Genomic DNA, 14,916 nt, shown 5'->3' on the forward strand with positions numbered 1-14,916 from the left:
TGCGATAAGCGGCCGGGCCGCAGCCTCTCCCAGCTGCCACTCGCGAATCGGCCACCGGTGCGAGGCCCCGGGGCACCGGCCCATGCCTTCCCCCCTGCGCGAGGCCAGGGCCCCCTGGTTCCGCGCGGGAACATGGCAGGCCCGGCCTGCGCCGAGCCAGCTCCTCGGCAGGCACGGCTGCCTCGGCGCGCCCGCCCAGCAGCGCTGCCGTTCCGCGGGAGGTGCGAGGAGCCCTCGCTCCCACCCATTACAACCGAGGGACGGGCCGAGGGGGCGCACGGGGCCTCCCGGCCGCGGGGGAGGCGGCAGCCAAGGGGGGGCTGCGCGGGCAGGTACCCCCAGCCCGGCCCGTGCCCGCCGCCCCCCTCACACAGACACATACACCGTCCCACCCCGCCGCCGCCAACGGCTGCTCGCCTCCCCCCACCGCCGCCGCCGCCCCGCCCCGCAGGCAGCCCCGGGCGGAGGTGCCCGCGTCCGGCCCCGCGCAACCTGCCCTCCCCGGCGCGGCCAATGGGGCAGGAGGGCGGGGAGGAGCGCCGGGCGCTGCCCTCGCCGCCTCCGCCCTCCGCGGCGAAACTCGGCGGGAGCGCCGCGGGGAGTTAGACAGCGCCCGCGCCCCGCAACGCAGCGCACCGCCGCGCCGGCCGGCGGGAGGGGATGAGCGGCGGCCACCGAGCTCCGGCACCTTCCCGCGCCGCCCCCGGGGGCACCTGGAGCCGCCGCCCGCCCGCCCAGGGCCGCCCCAGCGCCGCGCTGAGCCTTCCCCGGCGTCGGTGCGAGAGGCGGTGAGGCGGCTTCGCTCCGCTCCGCTCGGCTCCGCGCTCGGGCCGCCCCGACCACCCCCGGGCTGGGCGGCAGGGCGCCGCGGTCTGCGCGGGGAGAGCAGCGGCAGGAGGAGGCAGCCCCGGCTGCAGCCGGCCGCTAGCCCGCTGCGGCTCCTTTTTAGGATTTTTTTCTTCTTCTTTTTTTAACTAACACTCGCCGCTTTCTTTTTTTTTTCTTTTTTTTTTTCTTCCGTTCTCCCTTATTCGAATTTTTATTTTCACGCTAGACCACCCCCTCCCCTCCCTCACTCTGCCTTCCCTTCTCGGACCCGCTCCTGCCTTTGCTCAGCTCCCCAGCAGCAGTATGGGCATCATGTCCTTCGACCCCACCATCATGCCACCTGCGAACGGCTCTGCCAACGGGACTGCCAGCGGGGCCGAGGGCGGGAAGCCCCCCACCATCCCCACTGTCATGTTCATCTTTGGCGTGGTGGGCAACCTCATAGCCATCGTGGTGCTCTGCAAGTCCAGGAAGGAGCAGAAGGAGACGACTTTTTACACGCTGGTCTGTGGGCTGGCGGTCACTGATCTCTTGGGGACCTGCCTGGTGAGTCCGGTCACTATTGCCACTTACCTGCAGAACCGCTGGCCAGGAGGACCGGCACTGTGTGAGTACAGCTCCTTCATCCTCCTCTTCTTTGGACTCTCTGGCCTCAGCATTATTTGTGCCATGTCTATAGAGAGGTACCTGGCCATCAACCATGCCTATTTCTACAACCATTATGTAGACAAGAAGCTGGCAGGGCTCACACTCTTTGCCATCTACGCTTCCAATGTGCTGTTCTGCGCCCTCCCCAGCATGGGGCTCGGCAAATCTACCTTGCAGTACCCTTACACTTGGTGTTTCATAGACTGGCGAGCAAAGGAGGCCACCCATGCAGCATATTCCTACATGTATGCCGGCTTCAGCTCCTTCCTAATCATGGTCACCGTGATCTGCAACATCCTGGTGTGCGTGGCCCTCATTCGCATGCACCGCCAGTTCATGCGACGCACGTCGTTGGGGACAGACACCACCTCCAGTCGTTTATCTGACTTTCGCAGACGCCGGAGCTTCCGTCGAATGGCTGGAGCAGAGATCCAGATGGTTATTCTGCTCATTGCCACTTCCCTGGTGGTGGTCATCTGCTCCATTCCTCTGGTGGTGAGTAACGTTGTGCAACCCTTCTTCTTTTCCATCACTCGCGCCGCTGAGGCTTTTCTCCTCCTAGCCTGTCCTTGTAGGACAGGCTTCTCTTTAGCTGGTGCTACCAACTGTTTCAATAACTTAAAGGCTGTTAGCATACATGCATGGTGAGGGAAAGTCGTGTTGATTTATATTTACAAGAAAAGAAACATGCTTATCCCAAGTACTGGGCTCCTTCGATTGGTTAAAATACAGCACCACAAATTCTCAATAGTTTTTCCACTGTTCAGCTGGAATCCACACAGCAAAAATATTACTGAGACCTAAAGCCACTTTGAAGTTCATTGTCGTGAGTGAGGTTTGGGTCTGGCCTACATTATCTGGATGTTTATTGTGTTTTAAAAACGTGCACGCTGTTGCTGTTGCTGAAGGGTACAGCGGTCCTTGATGTGTGGAAGGAGGACAGAGGCACCAGCAATACACAGAGTGCTTCACACCCAAAACCTGAGCCAAGCTTCCCCTCCTGAGGGTTTCACCCACCGTCTCTGGAGTAGATCCCACACAGACATCCCTGCAGCAGCTCCCCACTGTGGGAGGAGTAAACTTGGTGGAACCACCCATTGGTGCAATGCTCAGTTAAATGACAGCTGGAGGAACCTGACCCACATAAACCTAAAGATCATACTGAAATGTCAAACATTACCACTAACCATTTGCTAATTTCTGAAATGGCTGATACAATTAGTGTCATTAAATTGAACATGCAGCATCCACTTATTTCTATTCCTCCACGTTATCTCCAAGGAAGACCAAAAAAAAGACACCCCCCCCCAAAAGAAAACCCGCCAGCTGGAGGCTCTGTTCTTGCTTGCCACCCACCATAATAAAGCTTGGCAAACTTCTCTCCTCCTCTGGCTCTGAGACATTAAACAAATAGCTGCCTTGGCTTATTTGCCACCTTCCAAAATACAGCGTAGGGAGCCAAACAGTGGTTGTCAGACAGAAGGTGCTTTTAGAAGGATTGTTTTAAGGGAGTTTATTGTCAGTAGTGTGATCCCTCTGTTGCAGAGGCGCTACAATGTGTGTGTAACACAGCTTGGCCAGCTGGGGATGCGAAAAATACCGTCTATACCACGGTGAGGGAGTTTAGGAAAGTACATGTGAACAGGACTCGAGAGGTCAGCGAGTCCGTCCCCCTGCTTCAGAGGAGCTGTAATCACAAGGGTCGGGCCAGTTTTGTGGCATTACTGACATAAACAGGAGCCAGCGAAGTGTGGCTGTGCCGGAGCATGGCCGTCTCCCGTCCTTCGGCGTTGCCACTTAGGGCTGCGCCGTGGCACGACCGAGCACGGTGCTGTGTGTTCGCTGCTTGGCATCTGAAAGAAGTGGCGAGGTGCTGTCTGGGCTGCGCACAGGGTGTCTCCGGGAGTTGCACGTGCGTGAGACGGAGGAACCGCGCACAACCTGCCCTGCAGCCCAGCTCCAGAACCTGCAGGGGTAAGCCGCCTTGCTGTACTGGGAGGCACCAGGTCACGGAGTGGCCAAATCCCCGACAGTACTGTGGGTTGGCAGTACTTAATTTCATTAATCCAGTATTGTAACAGCTACTTCACAAAAGAAAAATACTGCGTTTTCAAAAGAGATGCTGGTAAATGCAGAGAATGGGTTCTGGGAATTAAATGTAGTGTCATAATGTGATACAGGAGATCAGCTGATGGACTTCAGCAGTTTCAGAAAAAAGCCAAACCTTATCCCCTGGAGGAGCAGCTAGAGGAAGGCTGAGAAGTCTGAATGTAAAATGCAAAATGAAATTGTTCATAGCTATTTGGAGCTAGGCAGTCTTGTACAGAATATTAAAAAAAAAACCAAACAAAACCAAAACAAAACACAAAAAAAGGGAAAAATCAAGAGGGAGGCTTTACCAGGAAGGAAACTGGATTGTTGACAGTTAAAATTAATGAACATGGGTGGGGCAAAAGGTTTATTATTTAAACAGTAGCTAGTGAAAAACTTGTATATAGCAGACGGTATGTGAAGGTGCAGGTGATGAAGTCGTGTAGCTCTCTCAGACCTTGATTTCACTACTTTTAAAGGCACAGTGTTACCTTGGGAGTGTTCCCATAAGTTAGCTTTTCCCTGTTAATGCAGCACATCTTTTCTGTATCTAAAATGAGGTAAGAGACTGTCATTTCACTTAGATGGATGACTAAAAAAAAAAAGGAAGCTTTCTTTAAAAAAACAAACAAACAGACAAAACCAACCACCACATATATACACATCATCACAGTGTCCAGTGTCGTTAAATTTCTTCATTGTTAAGTAGCTTTTACAAGTAATTTGCCTCCCCCCCCCGCGGGAATAAGCTGTAGCCATATGTGCTGCTTTTGTGCCATGACGTACTGCAGCGTATGCTGCTGTATTAAGCCCTCCGGTTGCATATAGACTGAGGTTAAGAATTGAGATGTAAACTCAGAGAAGTGACACCTTTATGCTGTAAATCCGAGGAGGGGTCACTAGCAGGGGTAGGTAAATCCCTAAGACAGCCGTACATTTTCAGGGCGCGGGGGAGTCTGAGGGAGCTCTCACCGGGGGAGAGGCTCACCTCTAACAGGACAGCCTGGCAGTCCTCAAGAACAGGCGAGTGGTAAGGTGGTGGCGGTGGCGTGATTCAGATGCACAAAGCAGGCTTGGAGGGTGCTTTCTGACTGAAGTTTTCTGATGAGCTGACTTCCTACTGATGATTTCAGCTGAATAAACCATCAGTTAAGTCAAAGCAAAGCAGCTTCTGAAAGAGAGACGTAAACCTCTAACATTTTAGAATGAACACTTTCAGGACATAATGAAATAGCAGACAGAGGCAATCCAGCAGGCTACATTTATTAGGGTTTGTAAAAAAATTTTCAAGTCTTAAAATATTAAATAGCCCTGAAATAATAAGCAAAGGCTTGTCTTGATTTAGAAAGTGGTTAAAGAACAGCAAGCTGAGTCACAGAGAACAGCAGTTTTTAATAATGAGCTGCTCCAGCACTCAGTTTGCAAGTAGGGTTGTTTAGTGTCTTAATGATGTATTCATAAAATCAGCAAAATTTTACAGTGACAACAAGTGCTATTACAAAATTATGGGGTATTGTGCAAAACACTGAATGAACTTGACAGAACTGAAGGCTGATCAAATTTATCAAGGAAGGAAAAGTTGAACAAAAAAATTAGTGAAAGGAAACTTTTTATAAAACCTTACATGGTCTTAATGTGCAGAAATTGATGTGAAAGACATGAAGAATCTGACACTAGTTTAAAAATGAAATAAGGAAAATACATAAACTGTGTGCTGACTCTTGTCTGCACTCCACACTGCTTATCTCATCAGTTTAAATATTTAAAATACTGTGAGTTTTTAGAAAATAGAATTGGGTAGAGTTAAAAGTAGGGAAAAAGTTATACTAGGAGGGATTTTGTCAAGAATAGAGTAGAAATTATTATGTCCTTCAAAAAAAAAAAAAAAAAAGAAGCTCTTTCAAGAGTAAATAGGCACACACTACTCCAGGTCTGTAATTCACTCCAGCAGCCTGTCAGATACTCTTAAGATTTTTACGTACATGATCTTTTTCTGATCCTGACCACTAAACATTGTCATTAAATTATAGTGAAGTGGAAAATAAAATATAATGTTTCAGGATGTACATCTGGTTGATTGCATGAAATAATCAGGAGTTTCTAACTTAATGTTTAATTGATCTAAAAGTTTGTGTTGGTTTTTTTTGGCTTGGGGAGTTTCAACTTTTCTTTTTAAATATCAGGGACGGCCCACAGCCAACAGCAAGGTGGCAGACATGATTTTTGAGCAATGGAGTAGACACCAAGCAGACACCAAGCCCTTGAAGGGCAAAGGTTATTGGCTTGTAGAGCTGAAAAACTTGTTCCTGCTTACTACCGTATGGTTTTTAAATTTATCCTATCAGTATGTGGGGAGATGTTGAGGGCAGGTAGAAGCCATGAAGACAATTACCAGTGTGACTGTAACTATACAAGTCACTTTATAGTACTTCATAGGATTAGAAATCATGATTTGCATCTGTAGTTAATAAAAAGGAAAAGCAGCAAACAGCACGCAGGACTCTGATCCTGCAAGTACCTATCACTCAAGCATAAACTCAACATACCTTGGAGCTATGTGCTTCTTAAAACAATTGCAAACAAGCTGCTAGTACTTTTTAAGATATGTCGCCTCAATTTTACAGCTGCAAAGTTAATGTACAAAACTCCTTCTTTTGATATTCGAATTGTTCTAGTTTGCTTCTTTAATTAGGATTTCAAATTGCACAAATTCAAGCATCAGATTAGCTAATTTAGTAGTGGATTCCACTTGCTTATCACTTAGAAGATGCAAGGCAATATCCTTTATTGTGCAACCTCCTGCAGCAGAAGACTTGTAGCCAAAACAGGATACATCTCCTGCTGTTCTTGTAGATGATATATTAGTAAATGCTGTTTCACCAGTATCTAAAGAAATGATAAAACTGACATTCCAACACAGATTAATTTTACCTGATTGTGATTAAGATGTAATCCCAGCAATAGGTCTGAACTGATAAATGCACTTGACATTCTGTCAGGCTTCTAATAAAAAGCACGGGACCTTTCTGGGAAGCAGAAACAGTTTTGTACAGTCCAAAGTTTTCACTAAATGGATCTATTTTATGAATCTTCAACCTGCATGTGCCACACATCTGTCAGAAGGAAATAAAGGATACAGAGATAACATAAAGCAAGCTGTGCTGTGCAATTAGCAACCGTCCTTTTCAGCCACAGAGTCAGCACTTAAAGACATTTTTCTCTTTCCATAAAGTCTGCCAGGTAGACAGAGAAGGGTGAAATAGGTACCTCAATTTCACATGCTGCTTATCAAAAGAACAATCCCACCATTAAATCACTGATGTGTAACTGTAGCTCCAAGTTTAAAAAAAACCCCAAGAGGCAGGTCTCCAAAGTTGGACTGTGTACCACTTCTTCAGCTATCTTCAAAGTGTTCCCTCTGGTTCTGTGATCTGGATGAATTTATCAGCAAGTACCCCTCCCTGTCACACCTCTAATCTTCCCGGTAATGACTGCATTTACTCGTATGAGCTGCCAGAAGGGCCTCCGCTCCCACAACGCTGTCCTTTGCACTTGTGGCTCCCAGGGCACGCTCCTGTCCAGGGATCAACCGGTCAATACATGGACCAGCGTTTAGACACTTTCAGGGTGTATTGCCCTGCGCAGGGAAAAAGAAAAGGAGCATTTGGAAAGAAACGTCGTGTGGCACAGCTTAAATCGCCTGGGGGAAATTTCACTTTTTTTATATGTTTGGCCTTTGTATTTTTATACATTTGACCTCTTATCATTTCGGAGGGGGGAGAAGTCCTCACGCAAATGGGCAAGTGTGTATTTCAAAAACAGATTTCAGCTGATGCCGGACAACGTCGCGCCAACTTGTTTTTCGGCCTCCCAGGTTCAGGAATCCCGGCTGCTCAGCGCCGGCGTCGCAGATAGCAGCGTCGCTCGCACAAGCCGATCAACCGAACCACGAAGCTTCGCCCCACCGGCGAAGGAGGCCCGCGGTTGCCCCTCGCCGTTGGCAAGTCGCCTGCGGGGGGCAGCGGCTGCCCCGCGGGGCGGGGCCGCGGGGCGCGAGGCTGTGACGGTGGGGCACTCGCGCCACCTCGCGGTGCGGGCCGGGGAGCTGCCGCCGCCCCGGGACGACGGCTGCCTGCCGCGCGCGCGCCCGCCCCCCGGCAGGCGCCGAGTTCGGGCCGTCAGGGCGTTTTTAAGGAATCCTCCGTGAACACCAGCCAGACCGTGGGTCTTTGCAAGTTTCGGCCTCTGGAGGGGCCGGTCTTCCCTCAGGCAGCGACACATGGCATCACGTCGTGATGGATGTCGGGTCGGAGGCTGCTGCAAAATAAATAACGAAAAGGTTGAAAGCCAGCAAAGCTTAAGAAAAGAAAAAAACATGAAAATAAGTTCCATACGCATAGGAGTACTCTTTGAAGGACTTGAATTTCATGTTAACAGTGTTTCTGTGTTAACAGAAAAATAGGGTCGATAAATTAGTTGCCAAAAGGGCATCTGCAGCGTTAGAAATCACTAGGAAAGTAACTGGGGATAAAACTCGGATTATTATACTGCTGCATAAAGTCAAGATTTTCCCAAGTTTTTGAATTCCATGGGCAGGTTTTGTTACCCATAAGCCTAGATAAGAGTACTGAGAAAGGCCATACAGGCAATCATCGATTTGACAGGCAGTTTGAGAGTACTATATGCATAGGACTTCCAAAGAGGGACTCCGCATTGTTTCAGACATACCTCATTGATAGCTTTGGAGCACACTCAATCTCTGAATTCTGACAAGCTGAATGCCGCCACATTGCCCCGCTGCAGGAAAACTTCTCCAAACAGAATTGTGAAATTTTTCACCAGAGTTGGACAGCTTCTCATGCAGAACTTCTAATAAAAATGACTTAAAATAAAAACGACTGTTCTAGTTTGGCTTGTTTATTTAAATGCTTGTCTACCTCCTTGTCTGTTAACATCCTAGCTAGGCAAGACTTCATTTCAGGAGTCAAGGGTGAGATTTTAAAAACCTTGTAATTTTGCCACTAGGTTTTTACTGTATCAGATAAGGAGATAATTAAGGCATTTATTTTTACTTACCTTAAGGAATCTGAAGAAAACAGCATCTTCCATTATCAGTTCTTTTCAGTGGCTTTCCTATAATTGGACACTGCGTAGTTCTTGCTAAAATGGGAGAACAGGCATTTGAGACTGAGCAGCATAACAAACCTGTATGATGCCATCCTCCTTAGTGACACCAGAAAGATAACAACTGATACTAAAGAATCGGACTGTGCCTTACTCACAGTAGCATTTACAATAGTGGCTTCTAAACCAGGAGAGGGAGTAGGTTACCAGTTCTTTTCTTGGATTCAAAGGAAGAAGCTGAAGAAGATATTTCTGTGTAGAAGACAGGACCCTTTAGTCATAAATTTTGTGCGTGATAAAGTAAAATTGCTGAAATTAAATGCAGCAGCTTCAACATCTTAAATTTTTGACCACTTCATAGGTATTTTCATGCTTTTCTAAGTAGGACCAAAATGCTGGCCCATGTAGGAGAACAGAGCACTCCAGTCCACTAGTGCTGCAATCATCTCATCATCTTGATCTATTAAAAATCTCCTAGCTGGGGGACCTTTCCTTTTTTCCTTTCTCCCCGCCCCCCCCGGCTTTCTTTTTTCCAAACCATGCTGCAGCAAGCAAACAGCTGAGGGTATATAAACAATTCCAGTAAGGACAGGTGCCAGCAAAATGCATTTCTGAACTTGGGAGTCGACAGCTCTGGACTTGTTTCCAGAATCTAGTGTACTTGGATTATAATCTGTGTCTCAGCTTGTTTCTAAACAAAGTTATTAGCGGAACTGATTGTTCAGGTCTCCTCAGTGGAGTCAGATATCTCTTTGCAGGTAGCGTAAGAGTCAGGGTATACCGAGGAAGCAGGATACAGTTCTACATCTTTGCTCCTGGGTTCTCAGGAAAAAGGAATTTTTAAAAACATCACCCAAAAGTTGGAGGTTCAAGGATTAATTATGAGGGGAAGGAGAGAGAAAGGGCCATTCCTTTCCTACCTGTAACAAAGGCAGCAAATTTACAGCAGATTCAACTCTCTGATTTTTTTTGCTATTTCCAAATATAAACTTATGGCTGCCAATCTGAGATGCCTGGCTTTGCCAGCCTAGTCTGTTTTTGTAGCTCACAGTAGCAAATCTAGATCTCTGCTTGTAAATGTAAACTTTGATTTCCTGATGTAGTTGTATAATTGTGTCTTTCTCTTCCTCCATCTCGTTGGGTAGGTCCGCGTCTTTGTGAACCAGCTGTACCAGCCGGAGTCAGTGAGGGATGTGAGGCAAAACCCTGACCTGCAAGCCATCCGCATTGCCTCGGTGAACCCCATTTTGGACCCATGGGTCTACATCCTCCTCCGCAAGACTGTGCTCAGCAAAGCCATCGAGAAGATCAAATGCCTCTTCTGCCGCATTGGAGGGGCTCGGAGGCAGCACTCGGGGGGCAATTTCAACTGCGTGGATGGCCGCAGGACCTCCTCTGCCATGTCAAGCCAGTCACCCTCCTTCATCTCCCGTGAGCTGAGGGAGATCAGCAGCACGTCACAAACGCTGCTGTATCCTCCGGAGTTAAGCGAAAGCAGCGTCGGGGGCCGTGCGCTGCTTCCGGGCCCCAGTGCCAGCTTGGCTCAGTCCGACACCACGTCAATCAGGACGCTGCGTAGCTCGGAGACCTCGGAGTCTTCACAGGGGCAGGACTCCGAGAGCGTCTTCCTGGTGAATGAGATCAGGTCTGGTGGCGGGGCCAGTTCTGCGTCCAAGGGCAGCCCTCTCCAGGTCACCTTCCCTACAGAGACATTGAGTTTATCAGAGAAGTGTATATAGATAGCCGTGAAAGGCATCAACCCTGGGGATACTTCCTGGTACATTGGAAAAAAAACTGGTGCAATAGATAGGTGTTCTGCCTATTTGAGGGGAGAGGGGTTCAGCTGTGCTCCAAAGGGCTATTTTTCTCTTGCCACACGGTGGGTACGTTTCTTTTAGACTACTGAGGACCGTGTGGAACAGACGCTGCACTTGTGCCCTGCCATCAGAAATGGTACAAGGCAGGTCTAATGGGACTGGAAACATGAACTGCCTTGTCTTAATTTGGGGACACAGGGGAGCTACGGGGCCTCTGGAAATAGAAAGACCTGTCACTTTCTTTTTTCTTTTTCTTTCTTTCCCTTCCCAAATCTGGTAGAACTGTGTTTTCTCTCCCCATAGTTGCTCAGCTATCAAGAGTTTAAGCTTCTGGTACTAGAGCTGAATGTGAGGCAGCTGCTAGGAACTGGACACAGCTACTCTGAGAGCTGCCTGGGGCAGGATTTTAAAGTGTCTCATTAAAGCATGAAAATGTGAATTTTTACCATTGTATATATATCAGGATTGAAAATATTTAAAAGCCTATTCTTCTCTATGAGAAGGTTTTCTATTAATACAAGGTATACAGAACGATTGCCAGCCTTCTCTTTCCCCAGAATTTCCTGCTGATAAGACATTCTTGGTTTAGATTTGTTGTCCATGCTACATTCACAGCTGATGAGGCAATTCTCTAGCTGAGAATACATAAGCACTTTCTGAGTGAAATGGGAATATGTGCGCTAGTAAGAGAGAAAAAGAAAACACATCCTTTCAGTTAAGAGTATTTCTTTTTCAGTATATGTACATACTAAAAAGCCAGATTTTATTTATGTGCTGAGAATGTTTCTCTGTATAACACGTCTGCACCTCTCCGAGTACTTTGGCCCACATTCTGCACACACGTAGGCACACTCCTAACATCGCCCGTCAGAGTAGTCCCTCTGCTACCAGGGAGACTCCTTACATGTAAAGTTAAGGGACATATAGAAGTGCTTTCAGTATCAGGGCCTGAAACTTTCAACCCCTGGTTAATAGTCTTAATATTCACTTTAGTTAAAGCATCACTGATGTAATAAAGGTATTTTTTCATAACATTTATCATTTTACTTTAAATAGTAAATAGAATTTTATGACTGTGTAATCTGATACTCCATCAAATAAATGTACAAAACCATGGAAGCAGAATCTTCATTTAAAAGTATAGGTTATATAGAAACATATCCTGGTCTTGCACCCCTTGAAAATCATTTGTTCCTAGAGTTCTAATGGCAAACACATCACAAAAACCAGCTTTTAACCACTGACAAAAAGGAGTCTTGTGTTTTATGTTGTAAGAGTTAGATCTTGTTCCAGAAACACTGTTGATCAAAATAATTCTGTACAGATATTTGGAGGATGTTTTGTCAAATACTAAGCATGTTATGCTGCTTAAGGTGTTTTCATGTGAAATGCTTTATTGTAATCTTGAGCCTTATGTTGATATGTTTAAGCAATTGTACTGACTAAAGTAATTTTGGAGATCACAATTAAACAGAAATGTTCTGCTTGATCTCAGAAGTTTCTGTGAGTCTGCCGTTCGGTGCCAGCTCCTCACCTTAACATGCCTGCCATGTTGGAACGCTTTGCACTCATCTGCTGTCAAAACATACCTTGTTCTGTAAGTTGCACAGCATGATGACCATCAGCGAGAGGCAGCCATCTTCAAAAATGTCCCAAGGAGCACTAACATGGAGCCATGAAAATCCTTCATGCAAACAAACAAAAATAAAAAACTATGCTCAATTAAACCTCAGTCCTGCTCCATTATTTTCCTTTAGCAGGGGAGCAGTTGAGCTTATTTGCCTTCATACATGTAGAAAGTGAAGTTAAATCTCGACATAAATATCTGCAGCAGTAGCCACTTTTCCACCAGTTCAGCTGGAGAGCAGTATTACTCAAGTTCCTACTGCAGCTGCAGATCAAGATCTGCCTGAACTCTTTGCAATTAAACCACTTAACTATCGTCGGTTGCTTACTAGTGACCAACAGATAGAACACACTCATCGTACTTCCCAAGACAGGAAACAGGACCTGGCAGAGCCACCTGCAGACACACCACCCGTACCAACACTGCACCACACCTTTACAGCAGCGCACCAGTGTCATTGGTACTGTACGCCATGACAGAATTAAGTGTCTACAGTGTATAATAAGTACTTCAATAAGCAAGGGCTTATTAGTATTATTTTTATTGCTTTTTAATTTTATTATTATATTAGTATTGTTTTATTAGGACTATTTCTCATCATTACTGATGAGAATACATGTCTGGAAGAGCTTTAAGCAAGAACAGACCATCTTAAGTAGCTGATCTTCTAGCTTCCCTTAGCAGACCCACAGGATAAGCCTGAGGCGTTCCTCCTGCCCGCAGCATTGCTGGTGTGTCAGTAGTGGACTGGACTCAACAGCACACATCACCATCAATGCTAACTGCCTCAGTAATGAACTCAAGGATTCCCAGCCAGCCCGCAGATGACAAAGCCTCCCGAGCAGCGCTGGCACTGCCTGCCGCAACTCCATGGCAGCGCACAAAGACACACCGGGAGCACCTCTACCGCCCGGCTGCAGAGAGACGGGCGTTCAGAAGCTGTCTGGCTGCCGGGACTGGGCGAGCGTGCCTTTGTTTAGGGTGCCAGACCGTAACGTCTCCCTCCCCTGGCGACAGTCCCACTCCGCTCTGGCACCCTCCTCCTCTGTGCTGACCGCAAACACATTACTGAGTTATCTTCCCCAGCCTCCCTCAGCATAACAAGTCTCGTCAAATAAAGCTACAGCGTTGTAGAGATTAATTTGCCAGACAGAAGTTAAGAGGTTATTTTCCTGCCAGGTATCGAGGAGTTTCCAGACGTTCAAAAGGGCTTCCCACCTCACACAGAATAGCTCCCTTCTACTCCCAGCCCTCAGAGATCCGACCCATATACCCCAAAACCACCTGTCTTCCACATCTGTATCCACCTTCCCCAGTCCTCTGCGTTCACAGAAAATGCACTAATTTGCCATTCAAAAATTTCTCATACCAAAATCGTATTTCCCTGACTCCATCCTCCCAGTCCTGTGACTGGCACTCCCACTCCCTCCCTCCCAGCAGTCTGTCCTGCCCACAAGTCCCAGGCCACCGCTTCACAGAGCCCTTTCCATCCAAAGGCACCGCCAGACCGCCCACCCCCGTGCCAAGCCCTAGCCCGAACTCCATGTAAGTCAGTCCCCATCCTACGGCACAGCTCAGGGAATCTTCCAACCACAGGCACAACGACAGCCGGTATCTGTAAAAGACAGTGGTTTCTACGAAATTTTGTAGATTAATTTGAATCTCTGATCAGTAATGTAAGTTAGCACTGTGACTGGGACCAGGTTTAGGGTGTAGGATATACTGACAGAGGGCTTGGACTACAGGGGCGGGCTGTAGGATCCCGTTTTAAATCAAGCTTATACATTCCTGCTGTCTGCAACACTAGTGCTGCCTAACCCAAATTGGTGCTATAGGCACAATGTCAAAGCACTAACAAAATCAGTGTAATGTGCTGTCTTCAGATGGCACCAGTCATCATCCTAACCAAGCAGCTTGCTACAAAGTTTTCAGTTCCGCTCCTAGACACAACTGCAAATCTATTAAGGCAGATTTAGAGATACTAGGTACCACCAGACCTTTCCACTCCTAGGCCTTGTTCTAATCTGCCAGCTCTACTGGATCTGGAAACCAGCCAAGTCTAAATCATCTGCTTTCTGAACCCAAATAGTCAACTCACTCCCCACCTCTAATTTTTCTCCTTGATTATTTACCCTCTGCAACCCTAAGAGCTCCTGGAGTTGCAGCTCTTAGAAAAATCATTCTCAAAACCAGGCTAGCACATCTGGCAGGATCCAGAAATCATCCATGTTCAGAAACTTCTCCCACGTCTAAAGTAGCCCTCTCTGGAGATACCACAGGCCACGGCCTGCAATCCAGTCAAGAACATGATGTTAACATGATACCCACCTACAATAAACACATGGTGTTTACAACCTGCCAATAAACCAAGCCCAAATGCTTCTGCTTTCCTGTATACCAGTCCTCACTACGCTTATTGGTTTCTACAGCTATTATATGACCTCAAAATAAATTAAGAGAGCACCTGCCCTCAACATGAGTTTTTACCTCCCTCCACTTGGTTTTAGGATCTGGGGAGCACTTACCTTGTATGGCCAGGTAAGTTTCTAATGCTGCCTCTCTCATCTTGATCCCCAACACCAACAGATTCAAAGACAACTTTGAGGAACTAGAGTGGTACAGGAAACTGTTACATTTGCTTTTTCCCTCTCCCTTAACTACTTTTAAAATCCAATCTCTTACAGTATTATCAAATTAGAGTCATCATTGTGTTATCTGATCCATACTTTTTTTACCCTCTAGTATTGTCAGAAAGGTTTTATCCTCTCTCAGTATAATCTA

General features: G+C 47.1%; 1 protein-coding gene across 1 annotated transcript; it reads left to right on the forward strand.

The window, feature by feature from the left end:
• Positions 1-409: 409 nt before the first annotated feature.
• Positions 410-10,430, forward strand: PTGER4 (prostaglandin E receptor 4; the record flags this gene model as incomplete). Its single annotated transcript, XM_082013035.1, has 2 exons — positions 410-1,971; positions 9,837-10,430. The coding sequence occupies exons 1-2, from the start codon at positions 1,132-1,134 to the stop codon at positions 10,428-10,430; spliced, it is 1,434 nt and encodes a 477-aa protein (XP_081869161.1). The 5' UTR covers positions 410-1,131.
• Positions 10,431-14,916: the final 4,486 nt, after the last annotated feature.

This window comes from Phaethon aethereus (assembly GCF_964289735.1).
Source record: "Phaethon aethereus genome assembly, chromosome: Z".
NCBI classification, from domain to species: Eukaryota; Metazoa; Chordata; class Aves; order Phaethontiformes; family Phaethontidae; genus Phaethon; species Phaethon aethereus.